Below are 18,717 nucleotides of genomic sequence, written 5' to 3'. Positions count from 1 at the left end.
ACTAGACGTTACACATAAAATCCGTATTTCCTAATTCATGGTTTCTTTAAAATTAAAAAAAATCCAACCATATGTCTTTTCTTTCTGTCGTCTAATTGTTATCTTTATATCTTGTTTCCGTTTTAGACATGTTTTTTTTGTCCAAGGTCTGGTTTAGATTGAGAAAGTTTTTTTGTTTTGACATTATAGGACTTTCGTTTGTATTTAATAATTATTATTCAACCATGGACTAGGTAGGATTAAATGATTTATCTCGCAAATTATAGAAAAACTGTGCAATTAATTATTTTTTTTATCTATATTTAATGTTCCGTATATATGCCGCAAAATTCGATGTGATACAAAATTCGATGTAACAAGATATTTTAAAAATAAATAAATTTTAGGGTTAACTAAACAAGGCCTAAATGTCACGTCACTATTTTACTTGATTGTACTGTAGCTAGGGCTTGAGACGGGCCATGTTATGATCGTTTGTCACGGTCCAAGAACAACATGACATGAGATTTTGGGTCGCGCCGTGCATATGATTGCAGCAGGTTGTATTGTATGGCCGTCCCCAAATATTTTGGGTTCTGTTTGGACCTCATCGCGTGAAAATGGCACAATACTTTCTTTTTATTGTTTACTATACTCCTCACGTTGGATTCTTCATTGGATTATAAAAATCATATAAACTTTCATAAAAAATGGTACCTACAAAGGATCATGCTTGAACTGGCATGACATAAAGACGTGACAGCGTGCCATAAGCTGTGTTTGAGTCAAAGTTATGGCCTAACGTGTTTCGTTTGCTTAAAGATTACAATCCGAAGTGACACCAAGTGTGAGATGATCATAAGCCCGTCGTATAAGTATTGTTCGCTGATTTATTATGAGAGAAAACACTACTAAATGACCAATAGATTTAACTGTATATGGCCACTCTACTGAAGATTTTATTAAAAACAACCAAGGAGAACAAACAGATGTAAAGAAAAGAGGGGGCCGAGGGGAGAAGGGTTCAAGAGACCCAAAAGAAATTAAGTCTCACCTCTAGTTGGTACAATATTAATGAACATAAAAATGACCTTAGTTTTTTTTTTCAGAACGACCTTAGATATAGCAGAAAATATATTTTCATAATATGTATAGTGGCATAAATATATATTGTTTTTCTAGTTAAAAATAAAATAGTTTGATGCATCCTAGTAAGGCCTTGTTTAGATGCACCCAAAAACTCAAAACTTTACAAGATTTCCATCACATCAAATTTTGCGGCATGCATGAAACATTAAATATAGATAAAAAAAAGATAACTAATTGCACGGTTTATCTGTAAATCACGAGACGAATCTTTTAATCCTAGTTACTTTATGATTGGACAATATTTGTCAAAAATAAACGAAAATACTACAGTGTCAAGATTCAAAAAATTTTTGATCTAAACAAGGCCTACCTACAATAAGGCCTTGTTTAGTTCCTGAACTATTTTGCAAAATTGCAAAATCCCAAAGAGAATGTTCAGCACACCAAAAACCTGACAACAACTTTTTTGCTTTTGCTGTTTACTTACCAAAATATTTTGCAAAACTGCAAGTAATGCAGCTGCATTAAATGGTTGCCATGCAACCCCATGCACATGCAGGTTGACATTGATGCTGCTGTTGCACTGCTTGGCCACCATGCACAACATGTGTACAATGATTTATACACAAAATCACAGGCACTGTTCATGCACACTTTATTACAACAAAACTGTAATCATCCTATTACAACATTTATTTCCTATTACAACCACATAATGGGCTCAACAATGTTACAATAAACATCACAGCTCATATATGTCCTCAAACATTCACAGATACTCGCATGAATTCAAAACTGTCGTACAAAAATTACTCACAAACCTCTGCAATCAAATAAAGAAACCTGTGAACAATAACTACACTATTACGAACCAGTTGCCATAGCATAAGCAAGCGAGTCACGGAATGCAGCCATCGGGTTTGGACCATCTTCCACAACCTCAGGAGGTGGCTGATTCTCATACGCTTGTCGCGGCACATAGTTCTCATTATTGTCACACCTATTGAAGTGTTTATCTGGTATGCCACTGCTTCTCATAAAATTATGCAGGGCCATACATGCAACAATGATTTTGGATTGCTTGTGAGGTGCGTATGGAGGTATCTTTTGCAACATGCGCCACTTCATTTTCAAAACTCCAAATGCCCGCTCAATAACATTCCTAAGGCTAGAGTGCGCATAATTGAAGATTTCCTCTTTACCTTGTGGCTCCGGCCCGTCACGGAACTCCTGCAGATGGTACTTGTTGCCTTTGTAAGGAGCTAGGTACCCCTGCTTGTTAGCATAGCCCGAGTCCACGAGATAGTATTTCCCTGCATGAACAAACAAGCAGTTAGCCACATTGTCATGAACTATTAGAATCGGTCATGTGTATCAAATAGTCAGTACCTTGAGGTGGATGTGGGAACACAGCGCTATATGTTGTTGTCGAGTCATTGAACACTCTCATGTCATGAACAGATCCAGGCCAGCCAGCATTGACAAAGGTGAACCTCATGTCGAAGTCACAACAAGCCATGACATTTTGTGTAGTGATTCCCTTGCGGCACAAGTGCTGAACAAACATGTCATTTGGCACTACACATTGGACATGAGTACCATCTATAGCCCCTACGCAGTCCTTGAAGTGGGGATAAAACCTAGGATTTGTTAGCCTTGGATGCAATGTTCTAAACTCTGGGTCAACTGGCTTAATGATGTCTGCTGCTAGCTGCACAAGGCTATTCAAGACTCTGTTGAACATTTTTGAGACAGTCCCCAAGGACCTCTCAAACCTGTCCTCAGCTTGCCTAACAGACTGTGGTGCCCCAACCATCCATAAGAACATCCCTAGAGCCTCAAAAGAAGTCGACTTGGTAGTCGATTTCAAACCGTACTTATCACATAAAAGGTCATGCAAGGTAAAGAACATTGTAGGGGTCATTCTAAACATGTTGTAACAAGACTTGTCACTGGCCGTTTTAGCATGAACCCATTCAATGCCACTCATTTTAGGAACTCTATATTCAGCTCTAGACAGGTACTTGTCACAATGCATTGCATATTGGTACATACCAAAGATGAACTCATCCTCCTCAGCATCTTCCATCATCTGGTCCAGCAACTCATTTTCTTCCTTCTCCAACTGCTGCAGCAACTCCTCCCTTCGTGCATCATACCAAGAACTCTTAGCCTGCCACATTTACAGCACACAGTTGTCAGCATTTGGTTAAACACATTCAAGGTTACCAGAATGCCCCAAATGTAGCATAGTTGCACAAACAAATTCATAATGCAACAAACAATGGTGATCAAACAAATTAGTACATTCAAAGGTCTTTCCAAACAAGTGACAACATAGAGTTCAGAGTTCTTGAAAAGAAAGAAATAAAACCACACACACGTACGCACTACAACATACAACGATAAACCAAAAGCATCGGCCCTCATCTCCAGCAAAAGGTTCTACACTGTCAGTGCAACTACTGTCAGTGGAACTACGGCGCCATTGCTACATGCATTAGATGGAAGGTGTTCTAGGGGTCCACCGGCGGAGGGTTGCTGGCGAGCTTCTGGATGATTCGTATCCTCACTGTCTCACTTGACGAAAGGAACAAATCCATCTGCGCTTCATTCTCTGCCAGAGCAAGGAGTCCGTCCAACAGGGCTGGCGTGTCTCGAGAAATGCCAAGCTCATGCTCAGCAATCCTAGAGCACTCAGCTATTTTCCAGTTCACAGCTGTCCTTGCGGCTTCCTTGTCCTGTGCAGATTTCTGCAGGGCATTCTTGTGAACCTCCAGCCTCTCTCTAGCAAGCTCCAAATGCGAGTTCATGTGCTGGTTCATGACCCTCGCGTATGTGTTCTTTGTCTTCTTGTTCGGGCTCGTAGCAGTTGTGCTGGTGCTTCCTGTCCTTTTGGTCCCAAGGCTCATTGGGGTACGGGTGTCCTCGTCATCTTGTCCTTCCTCTTCAGATGAAACTTCATGCACTTGGGTTGTTGGACCAGCAGCTGGAACGTACGATGACGAGCCATCAACTGTGTTGCCAGCAAACATCTCGTCGAGCTGATCTAAGTACGGAGGCAGTCCATTTGACCTAATCTTCATGAACTCGGTTTCCTGCAGGCAGTGAAACAGTTAGATATTCTTGGAGATGTACAAGTGAATTCCAATGTATAGTCCATGAGACACATACCGTAGCGTTGTCGTTCCACCACTTGTCTGTAGCCTGGATAAACCCGTCAGCATCTATGTTAACTCCAGTGTAAGTACGTGCAAGGTTACAGAACCTCCACAGCTTCTTTAGGGTCCTCAGCTTGCCCTGCAATTGTTCCCTATCGTGCAGCAAACCTGTGGCAGCATAGTATCTACTGCTCAACCCCTTCCAGCCAAATTTGTTCATTTGGCCTCCAGGGCAATTCCCATACTGCATCTCTAGAACATAGCACTCGCAGTACTTGGTTAGGTTATCGGTTGTCCAATTTGCTTTGCTCTTGTGGACCTAAACCGTGATAACCGAGAGCACAAATTATATATAACATGAATAACGTATTCTCATAATTGCAGAAGACTATGAGGGCAAATTCAACATGCACTGTGCAGATCGGTGGAAATTATATATAACATGAATCAAGGAACCTATAGTACAATTCAACATGCACTGTGGCGGCAGCATTGTACTATATTAATGAATTCTGTAATATGTTGAACAGATGTGTCCTAATTCATTGATGGAACACAAAACATGGGAAGCTTCACGGCAGATAACAGCAACAGAAAAAGGTATAAAAGGATAATGGTATAAATGCTGAAAAGAGCATGCAAGAAATGTTTTGAGCTTATTCTCGTCAGTTCAGTACTGAGAAGGTAGGAATTGTTGGTACTACCTGCTTTGCCAAGCCAACACAGCCACCGTTTTGCTATGCCCAACGACGGGAAGAAGTCAGGCTGCCGCAGCATGACCTAGGAAGGCGAGACCACCTCGAACTATTGTTCTTCTCGGGTGATCACTCAGAGCTAGATCATGCTGGCAGCTTCACTCGTTCCCTTGTGCAGTTGCAGGCTACAGATGTTGCATAAAATACTATGGCTCGGTAGATGGATCCAGCTTCAATCTCAGATGCAGAGATCATAAGATGGGACAATGTCTACGAATCAGAAGATATCAAAGGAAGTGATGGCAGCTAGCAAACTGATTCTTCCTGGGATCTGCAAACTGGAGCAGCCGAACAAGGAATGGCATCTGAAGAACCAATGGTCTATAGAAGGAAACGGATAGATAGATAGAAAGAACATGGCAAGTTTACTAGACCTACAAGAGTGTGAGGTAGATGGGAGAGAAAGAGATACAGAGATGTAAAGGGCAGAGAGAAAGAGATACAGAGATGTAAAGGGGACCTAGACAGCCACCGCTGCAGAGCTGGAGGTGAGTAGGGGTGTCAGGGCAGGGGACAGCCTAGTGCAGTAGTGTAGACAGCAGGAGGCTCGAAAATGATATAGGGTTAAGGGGAGAGATGCAGGGAAGATGACGACGTCAGGACAGGGGTGCCCATAGCCATGACGGTGGCGGCTGCAGGGTGTATAAGGAATAGGATGCACTAGCCCACAACCATAACAGACAATCTTGTTCCTGACTAATTGCGCATTCATCCAGTGTAGCTGAACTTGAATCTCCTATGAAAACTAAGAAACCTACAAGGTGATCTGGTGATGTATCATATACGATTGTATGTACTAACTAATATTAGTGATTACACTTCCACAATTTCAATTTGCATATCCGATACGCGTATCCGTATCCGTGCTGCATAGCAAGGGATAGGCAATAATATTTCAACAAATAACATGTCATTTATTGGTACATCAGTTGACACTGTCATGAATACAGCAAGAGAAAAAGCAAGCTATACTAGTATACAACATGCAAGATTTACAAAGATGGGGCGGGGTGTTTTGTACCTTCCCGGCCGATGCGTGTGCGCGGTGACCGCGTCCTCGGCCTCGTGATGGCGTGCGTGCAGATCGGGGGTTGCTGCCCCCGTCAGGAGACAGTCGGCCGCCGAAGCCGTCCTCGGCTGAAGGCTCAGTTGAAGGCGCTTGCCGAGGCGGGCGGAACACCGGACGCCGCGAACCGCCGACCGACGGAGCTCGAACGGGCGGCGGCATGAGGTCCCTGCTGCCGCGGAGATGCTCGGCGTAGTGCTCCACGTCTTCTGGCGCCCATTCCTCGCCAGCGTTGATGTCCAGGCCGTCGAACCCTAGGTGCGGGTTCGGGTAGGAGCTGGAACCAGCGCCAGAGCCGAAGGGGCTTGGACCGGAGGAGCCCCAGAAGTCCCGCGTCACGCCGCCGGCCCCAGATCCACTGTTGTGGCTCCGGTTGAAGGGACCATGGTCGCCGTCGAAGCCACCGCTGCCATGCCCGGCCATGGTTCGCAAGGAACAGACGAGGAGAGTACACGGGAAGGGTGGATCTACTGCTGGAACACGGACGCGACGGAGGAGAGCAAGGCGGCGGCAGGGCTAGGGTTCGTGCGGGTGGCCGCGTATAACACCGCTCGCGGCCGGCCGTGGATGTTTGGGCGTGGATGTGTGCAGCAGGGAGGGGAGAGCGTCGCGGCGGAGGGAGAGGATAGCCTCGCGGCGGCGGAGGGAAGCAACGGGGGGAGAGGAGAGCGTCGCGGCGGCGGATGGAAGGAACGCGACAGAGGAGAGCGTCGCGGCGGGCGGTGTGCGCGGCGGGTGGGCGAGTGCGGAAGGGTTAGGGTTTCACGCGACGCCCGGGTAAAGAACGACCGCGCCCTGGAATTGGGCTGCCAGAGGCGCCGTTTCGGGCTGCGAAATGGGCCCAAAATATTTCGGGGCCGTTTACTTCCAAAAGGCCAGATTGCAAATTTTTTTGCAATTCGGCCCAAAATTTCGGGAACTAAACAAGGCCTAATATGTAAAATGACGTGCTCCTTACTACCTACAATAATACAGTACATGGAGTATCCTGCATACTATACTGTACCTCGCGTTCACATTCTAGGAGTAGCGCTGCTGTAGGCTGCCGTAGTAAACAGTAGAGGTGGTACTACGAGTACTGTTCCGAGTGACAGGGCGTACTGTTTGGTCTTTGGTGTTGGGAGTACTGTGGAGGCTGATGAACACTGAACTGGGCACGCCACGCCATTAAAGGCAGGCATAAATGACGGGCATGTAGCAGCGCAAGCGCCGAGCGAACCGTCCCGTCGCCAAGCATAAATGCACCCGCCGGATGCGATGCGACGGACGACGACGCGGCCGGAGGAGAGGGAGGACCGGCGAAGCGCAGGCCCGCCGGCAGCAACGGCAACCGATCCAAAGCCTGGCCGCTGGCTGGCCCTTTCAACGCGAGTCTCAAAAGCTCTGCGGTCCGCTGGCAGCTTTCTCGGGCCGGAGAAAAGCCGAAACAGACAAACGGACTGCCCGAGCCGAAGAGAGAGAGAGAGAGAGAGAGAGAGAGAGGTCAGAGGGAGAAGAGAAGGCGAGAGAGAAAGCTGAAGGCGCGCAGGCGCTGCTGTCGCTGGCGTGGACATGCTCACGGCAGCGAGGCATGGGCTCAAACCATAGGCGTGTCAGGGACGGAGGAGAGCGGCGACCACTCTTCGCCTCCGTCCTCGCGTCCTCCTGGGCTGGCTCGTCTTGCTAGAAACCCTCTCGTCGCGGGTGCTTTGGTTGCGACGGCAAGCGCCGAGCTGAGCTGCCTTGGCGTGGGTGGCGATGGACGCGCAGCAGCAGCAGCTGGATTTGGTCATGCGTCACCAGAGCATGGCCACCGTCTACGAGAGCGAGGTGGCGTGGCTGTCTCCTTCTCCCTCCCCGCGCGTCCCAAGATTCCACCTTTTCGCTTCTTCTGATTGGTGTGTTGGTCCTTGCGCGGGCTTTGCTCGGTTGTTTGGTGGTGGTTGCAGGACGCGCTGGGGTCGTCGGAGTCGGATCCCGCGAGGCCGGCGCGCCCGCGCGGCAAGAGGAGCCGCGCCGCCGAGGTGCACAACCTCTCCGAGAAGGTGGGTGCGTGACCGGTCCTTGTCTCTCCTCGCTCCTCTCCGCCGTTGGACTGGACGGTTAGGTAGGTGAGAACTTATGGTATGGTCCTGACCGCCGATGAGAGTGGTGCAGAGGAGGAGGAGCAGGATCAACGAGAAGATGAAGGCGCTGCAGACCCTCATACCCAACTCGAGCAAGGTCGGCTCTCCTCCTTTCCTATCATATTGCTTGATTCTTGCGGTTTATGCGTTTCCCTTGGAATTGTGAGCTAATCTTGCTTCTGCTTCTTTTGGCGAATGGTTTCGCAAGTGCAGACGGACAAGGCCTCCATGCTCGATGATGCCATTGAGTACCTGAAGCAGCTTCAGCTCCAAGTGCAGGTGACCAAACTGACACCGCGCTGCTTGTTTGCTAGTACTAATTACCTATAGTTTGGGATATGCTGGGCTGCCTGGTAGTAACCAACAGATATGAATAGACTATGTAACTGCGTTTGTCAAGTAACTGAATGTTCTGCGAAGCAGTCAAACTGTGAACGCACTTAGATACTAAACACATGCGTATGAGAACAAGTCATGCAACAGCTAATGCCAAAATCACTTAAAAAGTACCAAAATGATGGCTCCTGTGGGAAAAAAAACAGTTTACATTGCTTATAGTCTGCTTAGCAACTAGAGTCGGTAATCAGTAGGTAATATTTAACTCTAAAAAGGTATCAGGATCCAGGAGGTATAAGATTCTAAGAGATGCTTTAAAGTTCTATATCCAATGTTGGAGTATATACACCTTGGTGGATGGTATATTGTACTCTCTCCCTCCCAAATTATAAATCATTCCAACTTTCTTGGAGAGTCAAAGCATCTCAACTTTGACCAAATTTATATAACAAAATGATAAACATTTATGATACCAAATAAATATCATTAGATTAGTATTACCTATTTGTTGTCATAAATCTTTGTAATTCTCTCTATAATTTTAATCAAACTTGAAATTGTTCACTCTCTAAGAAAGTTGGAATGGCTTATAATTTAGGACGGAGAGAGTATCTCTGAAATGCTTTATCCATTCCAGCCATGATTCATGTATACCCCGTTTATTCAGCCCAATATCAGCTTGTTTGCTACTTTTTTTTACAGATGTTGTCTATGAGGAATGGCCTGTATCTGCCCCCAGGAAACTTGTCTGGAGTACCTGAGGCTCTGGCATCCTCAGAAATGTGTGCCGCACTTAACCAAAGTGGTGCCAAGGCATCAAATTCTGGCGCTGTTGTACTACCTGGAAACCAAATTCCTGTAGCTCGTCTTTTATTTGATCTACCAAATCATGATCAACGGCATGAAAACCCGCTTGTATTACAAAGTGTCCCTAGTAGTTCAACCGCTGTAGAGCCTCAGTTCCTTCAAGAGCCAGCACAGCCCAACCTTCAATCCTTTCAGCTGGCTCTACCTCCTGAGGTAAATGGTAATCTTTTGTTATGTTATGTCTAGAATCTGTAACCCAAATAGGTAGTAATGCCTCTCTTTTTTCTTTCACTTGTTTCTTGCTCATCTATATAGATGCTCTTCAAGGAGGACATGATGTTAGAGCATCGACTAACTTCAGCTCAAGAAACCACATCTTTACCAGGTTAGAGATTGTATAGTTTGAACAGCCATAGTTGGCAATTCAATAAGTATGTTTGACTTCAACCTTAATTTACTCCTTCAATAGGGCATGAGGCCAAGCCTGGTAGGCAGGAAGCACGCATGGTGAATTCTGATCTTTTTGATAGAGGTTCGCTCGGGAAAGAAAGAGCACAGGACTTGATGCCAAAAAACACTGAAAGTGTACTGTTTATGCCGTACTTGCATAGGTAAGCTTTTCTTTCTGGCACATAAAGGAGGTGGGTAAATTGTCTGTTTAAAATGAAAGGGTTCACTTGAAAAATAAAATGCTAGTAATAGCTTCCCTTGTGATTTTAAACATTTTGTGAAATCAGCAGTGAACAATGATCATCTCTGCTCCATTCATGTGGTTACAATAGCATCGTCTTCTTTTGCCCTGAGGTCTTATAATATACTTCTGAGAAAAGCATTGCATACCCTATTTGAAGAGCTCCTATGAGCTTATGTTCCACTTAGTGGTCTTGATTCTGATGATGATGTAATTTTCTGCATTCATCATGTCGGGTATACTACAGCATCATTTTGGTTCCTCTCTAATCAACAATACATTATTCCTCAAGAAATCTGGTGCCACTAGATTAGCTCACACATGTTGACCCCTGTTCGCTTTCTGATCATGGTCAGCTTGCAGAGTGGCGACGCAGAGGGAAGTCTGAGGGCAGGATCAAACTAACTACACGATGGGTTGCCCTGAATGATTTTTCCCATTGGGATGCTTTGTTTTGGTGGGACCAAGGCAAAGAGTAGGAATAGGAACTAGGAGCAAGTTCACACGATCAAGAGTCGATCTGAATGTTAGCAGCTTGGTAAACAATCTTGTAAAAAGAGAGCATGCATGAAATTCGTCCACACTGACCTCATTTCCGCGGTTTCAGTGGTAATTGGGTGGATTTATTGCAAGGCTATCTTCTGATCTCATTCATGATCCCACTTCTGTAATCCTATCTGAGGAACAGTATGGATATACGCAACGCTTTCGGCAGTTTCAGTTGAGAAGAAACCTGGAGGTTTGCAAGGCACAGGCACAGGCACAGCCTGATGCAGATTCATTGTTCTGTAATCTGCATGATTTGTGGTGTTGTCTCTGAACCTGATGCAGCCAGTATACTGCTCTTTTATCCGTCTCAGTTTAGCTATCTCTAACCCCTGTTAAAGCCTAACTGCCTCTAGCGCTTTCTTTTGCTACTCTGAACAAGTCTTAAACAGCTTGTATTTCCGTAATTCCGTTGCCTTTGTAACGGAAATGGGGATTGCCTCGTTTTGACAGAAAAAAAAAGAAAAAAGAACAAACAAGCAAACGCCAACACCACGCCAGGCAGTCACGCTCTGCTAAATGACTAGCAGATTCAGCAGATTAGCATTCAAAGGAAAACACTACTGAATGAAACCAGAGATAGGGAGGCATGCACGCGCTCCACGGCAAGGCGGGAGCCATGACGCTGAATCCATGATGCAAACGGCCAGTCAGGCATTCGATTTTTGTCGATGCTGGATAAGTTGCCACTACAGCTAGTCTATAGAACATCCAAGTTCGATGTTGGTCATCTTGTGCCAGAGGGCTCTCAGTTTTGCAACATTTCAGAAAACCATCTGCACATATACCAAGTTATTAAGCTGTAGCCAATTTCTTTCAGAGGCTGTTCTTAAATCAAGATAAGACTGACAAACTATGGATCTGTAGATATGCCTAGCTTCTTATCAATCAAGATTTAAGATAGGCTTCTTAGTTCCTATCATGTGCAGTTCAAGTTCACAACCATCGCCATGTTATGCTCTCCCAACATATAACTTCATGTCTGAGTAGAAATGGGCAGATAGAAGCCACATGAACAAAGCATAAGCCCACTAATCTAATAGGCTCACTGTAAATCCATGGATTCAGAGGGCAGTCACAAATAGACACAAGTAGCTAAAGCAGTCTGGCCTAGATAACACATAACATCCCTTTTTGCTTGCAAACACTAGCTAAGCAAACCATGGTTGGACAACAATGAAAAGTAGGCAACACGAGCATTATGTCATTACAAGCCATCAGGCCTTCATCTCCTCATCCTCCTCGATCTTGGGGGCCAGGTAAAATCTAATGTAACCCATCTCAGCAATCTTGTACTCGACCACCACTGGTAGCTCAGACGACAGGCTGATAGTCACTTGCTCGGACAATGAAGATGCCTTGGTGAAGGAGTTCATGTACCTCAGGGCAAAGGTCAGGGAAACCGGCTCTTGCATCTCTATAATGGTAGCCTCTTCTGGCTGCATTCAACAAAACAGTATCCATTAGCCAGGGCAGTCATCTTGCATATGCTACTGTATTTTTTGAATTGAAACAATGCAGTATAAATTAATCCATTGAGAACATCTCACTAATGTTGCAATGTTTACATTACAGGTACTTAAGAGATTGCTCTTATGGTACCAATGGCAATTAGCATCGTAAACAACTTCTAGGATTGATTAACAAAATACCTAAGGCAGATAATAAAAATCAATAAGACAGCCTAATTCAAGCAGTGCTATCAAAACCAATTGAATCAACCAAATGAAGTGGCATGCTTGCTTTCCCAATTATCATCTTATGCAATAGACAAATTACCAGATAGCTAGTGTTTTAGGACAACAAAATTCGGGGGCAGAGCCAGAAACGGACAGAGGTGCTAAGTTACAAAGGCTAAAAAAATTAACTAGATTTCAACAGATCTATATTGAAGATAACCACTTGTTGCTTCAGTGAGGTGACAACAAGCTAGTCTCAATGTACTCAACTCTCACTTACATGCTAATGGTTGATTTTGTGAGCCAGACCAGTGAACCAATTGTACAGAATGAACCAGTGCAGATACCACAGAACAGTAATAACAATCTAGCATAGTAGCTAAAAATAATTAAAGAACAATACAAGTACACCATTCAAAGTTAGATGCTAATTTGGTAGCTACAAGCAAATAGGCTAAACAACCTTGGTGAAAGACTATTAATGTACATTTGCTAACCACTGTATGTAGTAAAATCTAAAAAAATCAAAGCTATTGATGTCACTTGCATTTTGCACACCAAAATTCAGAGAATGGAAATTGTCCTGGTTTGAGGTAACAGGGAAGGTTGTACCTTGTCAATAGTTTGGTTCTGCCTGCAAACAATGTTTGCGCTCCCAATTTCTCCAGAGGTGGAGAACTTCACGCCCTCCTTAGTCACCGAGATTACGACTGCAACAAGACAACGGCAACTGCTCAATCAACAAAGACTAAACACTCCGCAACACAACCAACAAGAGTAAAATGAACACGAAAAACTTATGTACCAGTATCCCCGATGCTGCTAAGGTCCTTGCAGATCCTCATAAACTCAGCAGACGGCATGCGGACGATGGCCTGGTACTCGGAATCCGGGATTCCAAGGTGCTCACTGTCGATGTCCATAAGCTTCATCTCAAAATCAGCAATCTTATCTTGCTCTGTTCATTGCCACACGGGAAGCACGACGGTCAGGGTCAACATAACAACAAGAAATCGCAAAAGAAAAAAAAAAGAAGGAACGGCCACTCACTGGGCGACTCGAACATGAAGGTGACGGTATCAGAGCCGTCATCGGCCTTGATGGTGATGATGTCGTCGTTGCCGGCGCAGCGGAGCATCTTGGCCATGTTGTTGAGGTTCATGCCCATGGAGAGGTTGCGGTCGCAGCGGTAGTGCTCGAACCCCTCGGCGCGGAGGAGCAACGCGACGAGCGCGACGTGGCTCGAGTCCATGGCCTGCAGCGAGAACCCGGTCCCGGAGCAGTCGAAGTTAGCGTCGGTGACCAGCTCGCGGATCGCCTCCAGGACCTTCTTGAGGAGGCTCCCCTGCACAAGCCGCAGCTCCAACATCGTGGCGGCGGTCTCCTCGTCGGCGGCGGCCCGGTGGCTGAGGGGGATCGGGGAAACCCTAGCGGGGATCTGGGCGGGAGGGGAGAACGGCGGCGGGACGGACTTGAGGGGAACGGGGGGAATTAATAGGGAGGCGTTTGGGGACGCGTAGCGGAAAAATGGAGGGAGAAATTTGGGGAACCGCCGCTGCCGCGAAACATTTTCGCGCCCGGCCGCTCCTTGCCCCGGAAGATTAACCTGACAGGTGGGGTCTCCGTCCGCGTGGTTTCCGAATCGGCCCCACTTGTCGGTAGGAAACACGGGTGGCGGGCTGGTTTGGAAAAAGGCCGGGGGGATCCGGGAACTGAGGCGGGAGACGCATTGCTTTCCCGCCGGCATTTCCCGCCATCTCTGCTGCGCGCACTAGCTCGTGCGTTTCCTCCAACTAGCAAATATGCACGTGCGACACGCACGTGTTTATCAAAAACACCATTACATAATTAATGTTATGTTAGGACATTCCTTATTTCTTAATGTATATATCAATAAAAGCGACAATAAAATCAATATTGTCTAGAAGATGGATAAAAATATGTGTTTATATATATTAGCAAAGAGCATTAACGAAGTAGCAATATAACGAAGATTGGATAAGAATAGAAAAAACTAACCTTCACCTAGTTATGCTTTATTAATTTGATGATAAAGTGATCGATCGATGTATGATTCGATAAATTCATTTTGTAGTTATGTGTACCAAGATTCATGAAGCCACAACGCTCTTCATGAACAATTGAGACTTGATTGACTGAGTATTTATAGACAGTCTAGGAAATTATCGTCAGTGATTAGGATCAACTGGACGGTTTGTGGTCTCTTTGATCAAGATTAGGAATATTAGCCGTGGCTAGAAAGACGAGCTTGTGTTAGTCGAGCAGCGGCGAGGCGGCAAAGGCGAGCAATAGCAGTAGGTGAAGGCGGACACCTCATGGTCCCCGGACATGGTGTCGAACGCGTCCGCATAGGCCGCTGCGCAGCGAGCTGCTGGCGGCGAGCGACTTGTGCACGGGGCTTGCGACATCGAGGGCCGCCGGCAAGAACCAAGTACGGACAACCTACGTGCATATTATAGTTGGGGCTGTTTGGGTATCAATTTGATTTATTTGAGGGATTTTCTATTTTCTTAGTCTATTTGTTAATTTAAATTAGATTTTTTCTTAGTCTATTTGTTAATTTAAATTAGATTTTTTCTTAGTCTATTTGTTAATTTAAATTAGATTTTTTTTCTACCAGAAGGCACAATACAGATTTTTGGTCCAATCTGGTACGATGTATTTTTTATTAGTATAAGTCTATTTGCTTATATTTATTAAATTAGAAGTCGTACGTGAGATCGAGTCCTACGCGAGATGATGTGAGATTGAGTCTTAGGCTGAGAGAAGTCGTACATGAGATAGAGTCGTACATGAGATCGAGTCCTATGCGAGATGATGTGAGATTGAGTCTTAGGTTGAGAGGAGTCTTACATCTTATATGTAAGATCTTGGATAATGGAGGGCTCATATAATATGTTGCTTAAATCGAACGGTTATTATGGAGAGAGAGCTCTCTTAAAAAAACTCGCTCTTTTATAGTGTGGTGATCAATTTGAGTTTTGAATATGCAGACGTGTTTTCAAACTTTGAATGCCAAGCAACACGGTACGAGGAAATAATAATAAATGTTGTTCGGAGTAATATAATTCGTCTTAGGTTTTTTAATATCTTTACAGGACTACGATTGATCAAATTCAAAATACTATAAGCCTATATTATAACTTTAAAATTTTTCCGAAAAATAAAAATAAATGCATTTTTGTGCTATTGCAATCGCCAAATCAATTGATTGATCTCGATCCTCGTCCACATTGTTTTACTGAATCTTGATTGTCTACATTAGGTACTCCTTCCATTTGGACAATAATTTATATAAAAAACATGTTACTATTTTACTAAATCAATGGCAATAGAGCATCTTCATGAGTTTGGTAAAACAACTTATTGTCTTAATATTTTAGCGAAAAGAGAAAAAAGTTTCCTCCAACAGTTTGGTAAAATAGCTCTTTAAAATAAAAAGTTGTCAAATATCCTTCTCAACCTAAAATTTATATAGTCGAGAGAACTCCCTATCTCTCCTCCTTGAACCTGTTTTCATGTCATTTCTTGGATAATCCTCTGGTCCGATCGCCGTCGGTAGGTACCGGCCTCCATTGTCGCCGCCCTATAAGTCAACGTTATCGCTCCGTGCTTGTCTCCGCGAGTATTGTTGATCTTTGATTCGAAAGCACAACATGCTGTCGACGAAAGCTAGTCGGCAGTCTACCTTGGGGTGTACCCACGGTAGTAGTTTATCGGTAGACGGTGCGCAAACTACGAACTCGATGGTGACGCAAGACACGAACAAGCTTTTTATCCAGGTTCGGCCGCCGGGTGGGCGTAATACCTACGTCCTGCGTCTGATTGTATTGGATTGTGTTGAGAGAATAATGTGAGTTGTGTATGACCTGTGTATGATCTGTCCTCTTGGGGACCCCTGCCCCTCCTTATATATCCTGAAGGGACAGAGTTACAAGCAAAGTATCCTATTTGGTACAATATCTTGTAGCCTTGCGGTGCACGCCGACCAGTCGTGCGCCGCACGTCTTCATCCTGTGGGCCGAGCCACCTCTGATGGTGCAGCCCATATAGGCCCATGAGGGTATAGGGATTTATACCCCCACAGCTAGTCCCCGAGCACCATGTATTGTGATGTAACATGTCGTCTTGAGCTTCTTCGATCAATGAGGCTTGACGTCTTCAATAAGCTGGAAAGTCGCCCAAATAGTTGCAACGGTATTTTGACCGACTCAAAAGACAGTTGATCAACATTGACATCGAAGAAGCAGGTTGTTCAAAGAATGCATGGTGCTCTTAACCAAAAAAGATTTCTTTCCTGGTGAAGTGTGCCCACTTTACTTTTCTGAAAAGTATAGCCTTTCAAAAAGCAAGCATATTCACCGCAAGGTGAAGTGTGCCCACTTAGTCCCCGAGCCTGGTAGTAGGTGACGTAGGCACGTGGTGCCAGGGTCAAAAGAAAAGTCCTCAAAGAAATTCTGAAACTGAGATGCATCGCCAGATGCATCGTACCGATGTAGTCCCCGAGCTTGCTGGAAGTCGAAGTATGAGCCTTGTAGCAAGGTCTAAAAAATTAAAATTATCCAGTCCAATTCATATGTAACTGAGAAAAGCAGTCCCCGAGCTGTGGTCGGAGAGTGATCGAAGCAAGTCCCGAGCACAGCGCAGGGAGTGATTGATGAGTCTCCGAGCACGATCGGTAGTCAGCACAGTCCCCGAGCACGACATAGAGACTAATCGGCCAGTCCCCGAGCGTGGTTGGGAACGTAAACGTGCTCGGTGGTCGGCACAGTCCCCGAGCACGGCGTAGAGACTGGTAGACAAGTCCCCGAGCGTGGTTGGGAACGTAAACGTGCTCGGTGGTCGGCACAGTCCCCGAGCACGGCGTAGAGACTGGTAGACAAGTCCCCGAGCGTGGTTGGGAACGTAAACGTGCTCGGTGGTCGGCACAGTCTTCAAGCACAGCGTATAGAGTAGTCGACAAGTCCCCGAGCGTGGTTGGGAACGTAAACGTGCTCGGTGGTCGGAGCAGTCTCCGGACACAGCGTAGGGAAGAGTCGACGAGTCCCCGAGCGTAGCTTGTCGACTGGACCAAACTCCTGAAAAACAAATATAGAGAATAGGTAGTACATGATGTATAAATAAACTCTAGATAAAAAATCAGTACTGAGATAAGTTTTAGATTTTTTGTTATAAAATTAGCACGAGTAGTTAATTCGTCCTAGAGCTTATACCACCTCTGGTCTAGCCAACAATCAGCATGAGGTGCGGAACCTAGGCACGCGTAGGATTGTCAGCCACGTCAGAGAGCGACTGCCGACCACCCGGAACGCAGAGGGCGGATCTCGTGCACCTGTAGGGAGGAGTCGGAGACAGTACCGGCTCTGGAAAGCTCGTGTAGGAGAAAAAACTAGTCGACTAAAAAAAGTTGTTTTGAAGAATAATAAAAAATATTATGCCAAAAATAAATAAAATATTAGAAGTGTACTTATCTTTGAAAGAAAGTCTAGTCAGTGACGACAAAATTGTCCGGCCTTCGAGCTTTTCGACTTGTCATGACGGTGGTCGCTGTTGTCATAGCGTCGTTCTTCGCGGCGATTATTATTGCGACTGGTGGTCAGAGCAAGTAGGCCAAACAATTTGGTCGATGGCCCGAGCAGGTCGGTGTTGTCGATCTGCCTCCCTTTGTAGCAGGAAAGCGGGTGACACGTTGTCGGCGTGGTCGGAGACGTTGCTGGAGTAGTCGGAGTCGTAGCCAGCGTGGTTGAAGCCGCCGCCGACATCGATGAAGAAGTGGTTGGCGCAAATCGGATCTACACCTCCTCCGTGGTCATGGCGGTGAAGTTGTTGAAGCTGACGGTGAACGTGAAGTCGTCCGCCATGGCCGCGAAGTCGGGGATGATGGCCGTCTTGTTCGTCGGGAGAGCTGTACGCACACCCCCACCCCCTACCTGGCGCGCCACTGTCGACGAAAGATAGTCGCCAGTCTACCTTGGGGTGTACCCACGGTAGTAGTTTATCGGTAGACGGTGCGCAAACTACGAACTCGATGGTGACGCAAGACACGAACAAGCTTTTTATCCAGGTTCGGCCGCCGGGTGGGCGTAATACCTACGTCCTGCGTCTAATTGTATTGGATTGTGTTGAGAGAATAATGTGAGTTGTGTATGACCTGTGTATGATCTGTCCTCTTGGGGACCCCTGCCCCTCCTTATATATCCTGAAGAGACAGAGTTACAAGCAAAGTATCCTATTTGGTACAATATCTTGTAGCCTTGTGGTGCACGCCGACCAGTCGTGCGCCGCACGTCTTCATCATGTGGGCCGAGCCACCTCTGATGGTGCAGCCCATATAGGCCCATGAGGGTATAGGGATTTATACCCCCACACATGTTGCCTTCACATATGCATAGCATGTTATCTTTATATATGCTCATCGCTTGCATTGGCGGATTGGCCAGAAGGCATGGATGCTAGGCATGTCTTACTAGCCGTACAAAGCT

General features: G+C 45.7%; 2 protein-coding genes across 3 annotated transcripts; one reads left to right on the top strand and one right to left on the bottom strand.

Annotated features, from left to right (window-relative positions):
• Positions 7,286-10,845, top strand: LOC8056409 (transcription factor PIF5). 2 transcript variants are annotated; one of them, XM_021459735.1, is made up of 8 exons: positions 7,286-7,859; positions 7,979-8,074; positions 8,187-8,252; positions 8,369-8,434; positions 9,194-9,511; positions 9,614-9,683; positions 9,768-9,909; positions 10,353-10,845. In XM_021459735.1, exons 1-8 carry the CDS (start codon positions 7,788-7,790, stop codon positions 10,375-10,377), a joined length of 855 nt encoding a protein of 284 aa, XP_021315410.1. In that variant the 5' UTR covers positions 7,286-7,787; the 3' UTR covers positions 10,378-10,845. The 2 variants fall into 2 exon arrangements, with proteins under 2 accessions (XP_021315410.1, XP_002454736.2); XM_002454691.2 differs by having other exon boundaries at positions 7,290-7,859; positions 10,346-10,845.
• LOC8056408 (proliferating cell nuclear antigen) lies at positions 11,471-13,749 on the bottom strand. Its single transcript, XM_002452957.2, has 4 exons — positions 13,265-13,749; positions 13,020-13,172; positions 12,827-12,924; positions 11,471-11,974 (listed from the first exon to the last, which is right to left on the bottom strand). Exons 1-4 carry the CDS (start codon positions 13,581-13,583, stop codon positions 11,753-11,755), a joined length of 792 nt encoding a protein of 263 aa, XP_002453002.1. The 5' UTR covers positions 13,584-13,749; the 3' UTR covers positions 11,471-11,752.

This window comes from Sorghum bicolor, chromosome 4, assembly GCF_000003195.3.
Source record: "Sorghum bicolor cultivar BTx623 chromosome 4, Sorghum_bicolor_NCBIv3, whole genome shotgun sequence".
Taxonomy (NCBI): domain Eukaryota; kingdom Viridiplantae; phylum Streptophyta; class Magnoliopsida; order Poales; family Poaceae; genus Sorghum; species Sorghum bicolor.
The sequence above is the reverse complement of the archived record's forward strand: the minus strand, read 5'-3'. Positions and strand labels throughout refer to the sequence as shown.

Bases quoted from the DNA above. Each gene is read 5' to 3' on its own strand.
- LOC8056408 (XM_002452957.2), bottom strand. From the start codon at position 13,583: ATGTTGGAGCTGCGGCTTGTGCAGGGGAGCCTCCTCAAGAAGGTCCTG. The intron at 13,173-13,264 runs GTGAGTGGCCGT...GGCAATGAACAG, and splicing joins CTTCATGTTCGAGTCGCCCA to AGCAAGATAAGATTGCTGAT. The intron at 12,925-13,019 runs GTACATAAGTTT...GTCTTGTTGCAG, and splicing joins TAGCAGCATCGGGGATACTG to TCGTAATCTCGGTGACTAAG.
- LOC8056409 (XM_002454691.2), top strand. From the start codon at position 7,788: ATGGACGCGCAGCAGCAGCAGCTGGATTTGGTCATGCGTCACCAGAGC. The intron at 7,860-7,978 runs GTGGCGTGGCTG...TGGTGGTTGCAG, and splicing joins CCACCGTCTACGAGAGCGAG to GACGCGCTGGGGTCGTCGGA. The intron at 8,253-8,368 runs GTCGGCTCTCCT...TCGCAAGTGCAG, and splicing joins TCATACCCAACTCGAGCAAG to ACGGACAAGGCCTCCATGCT.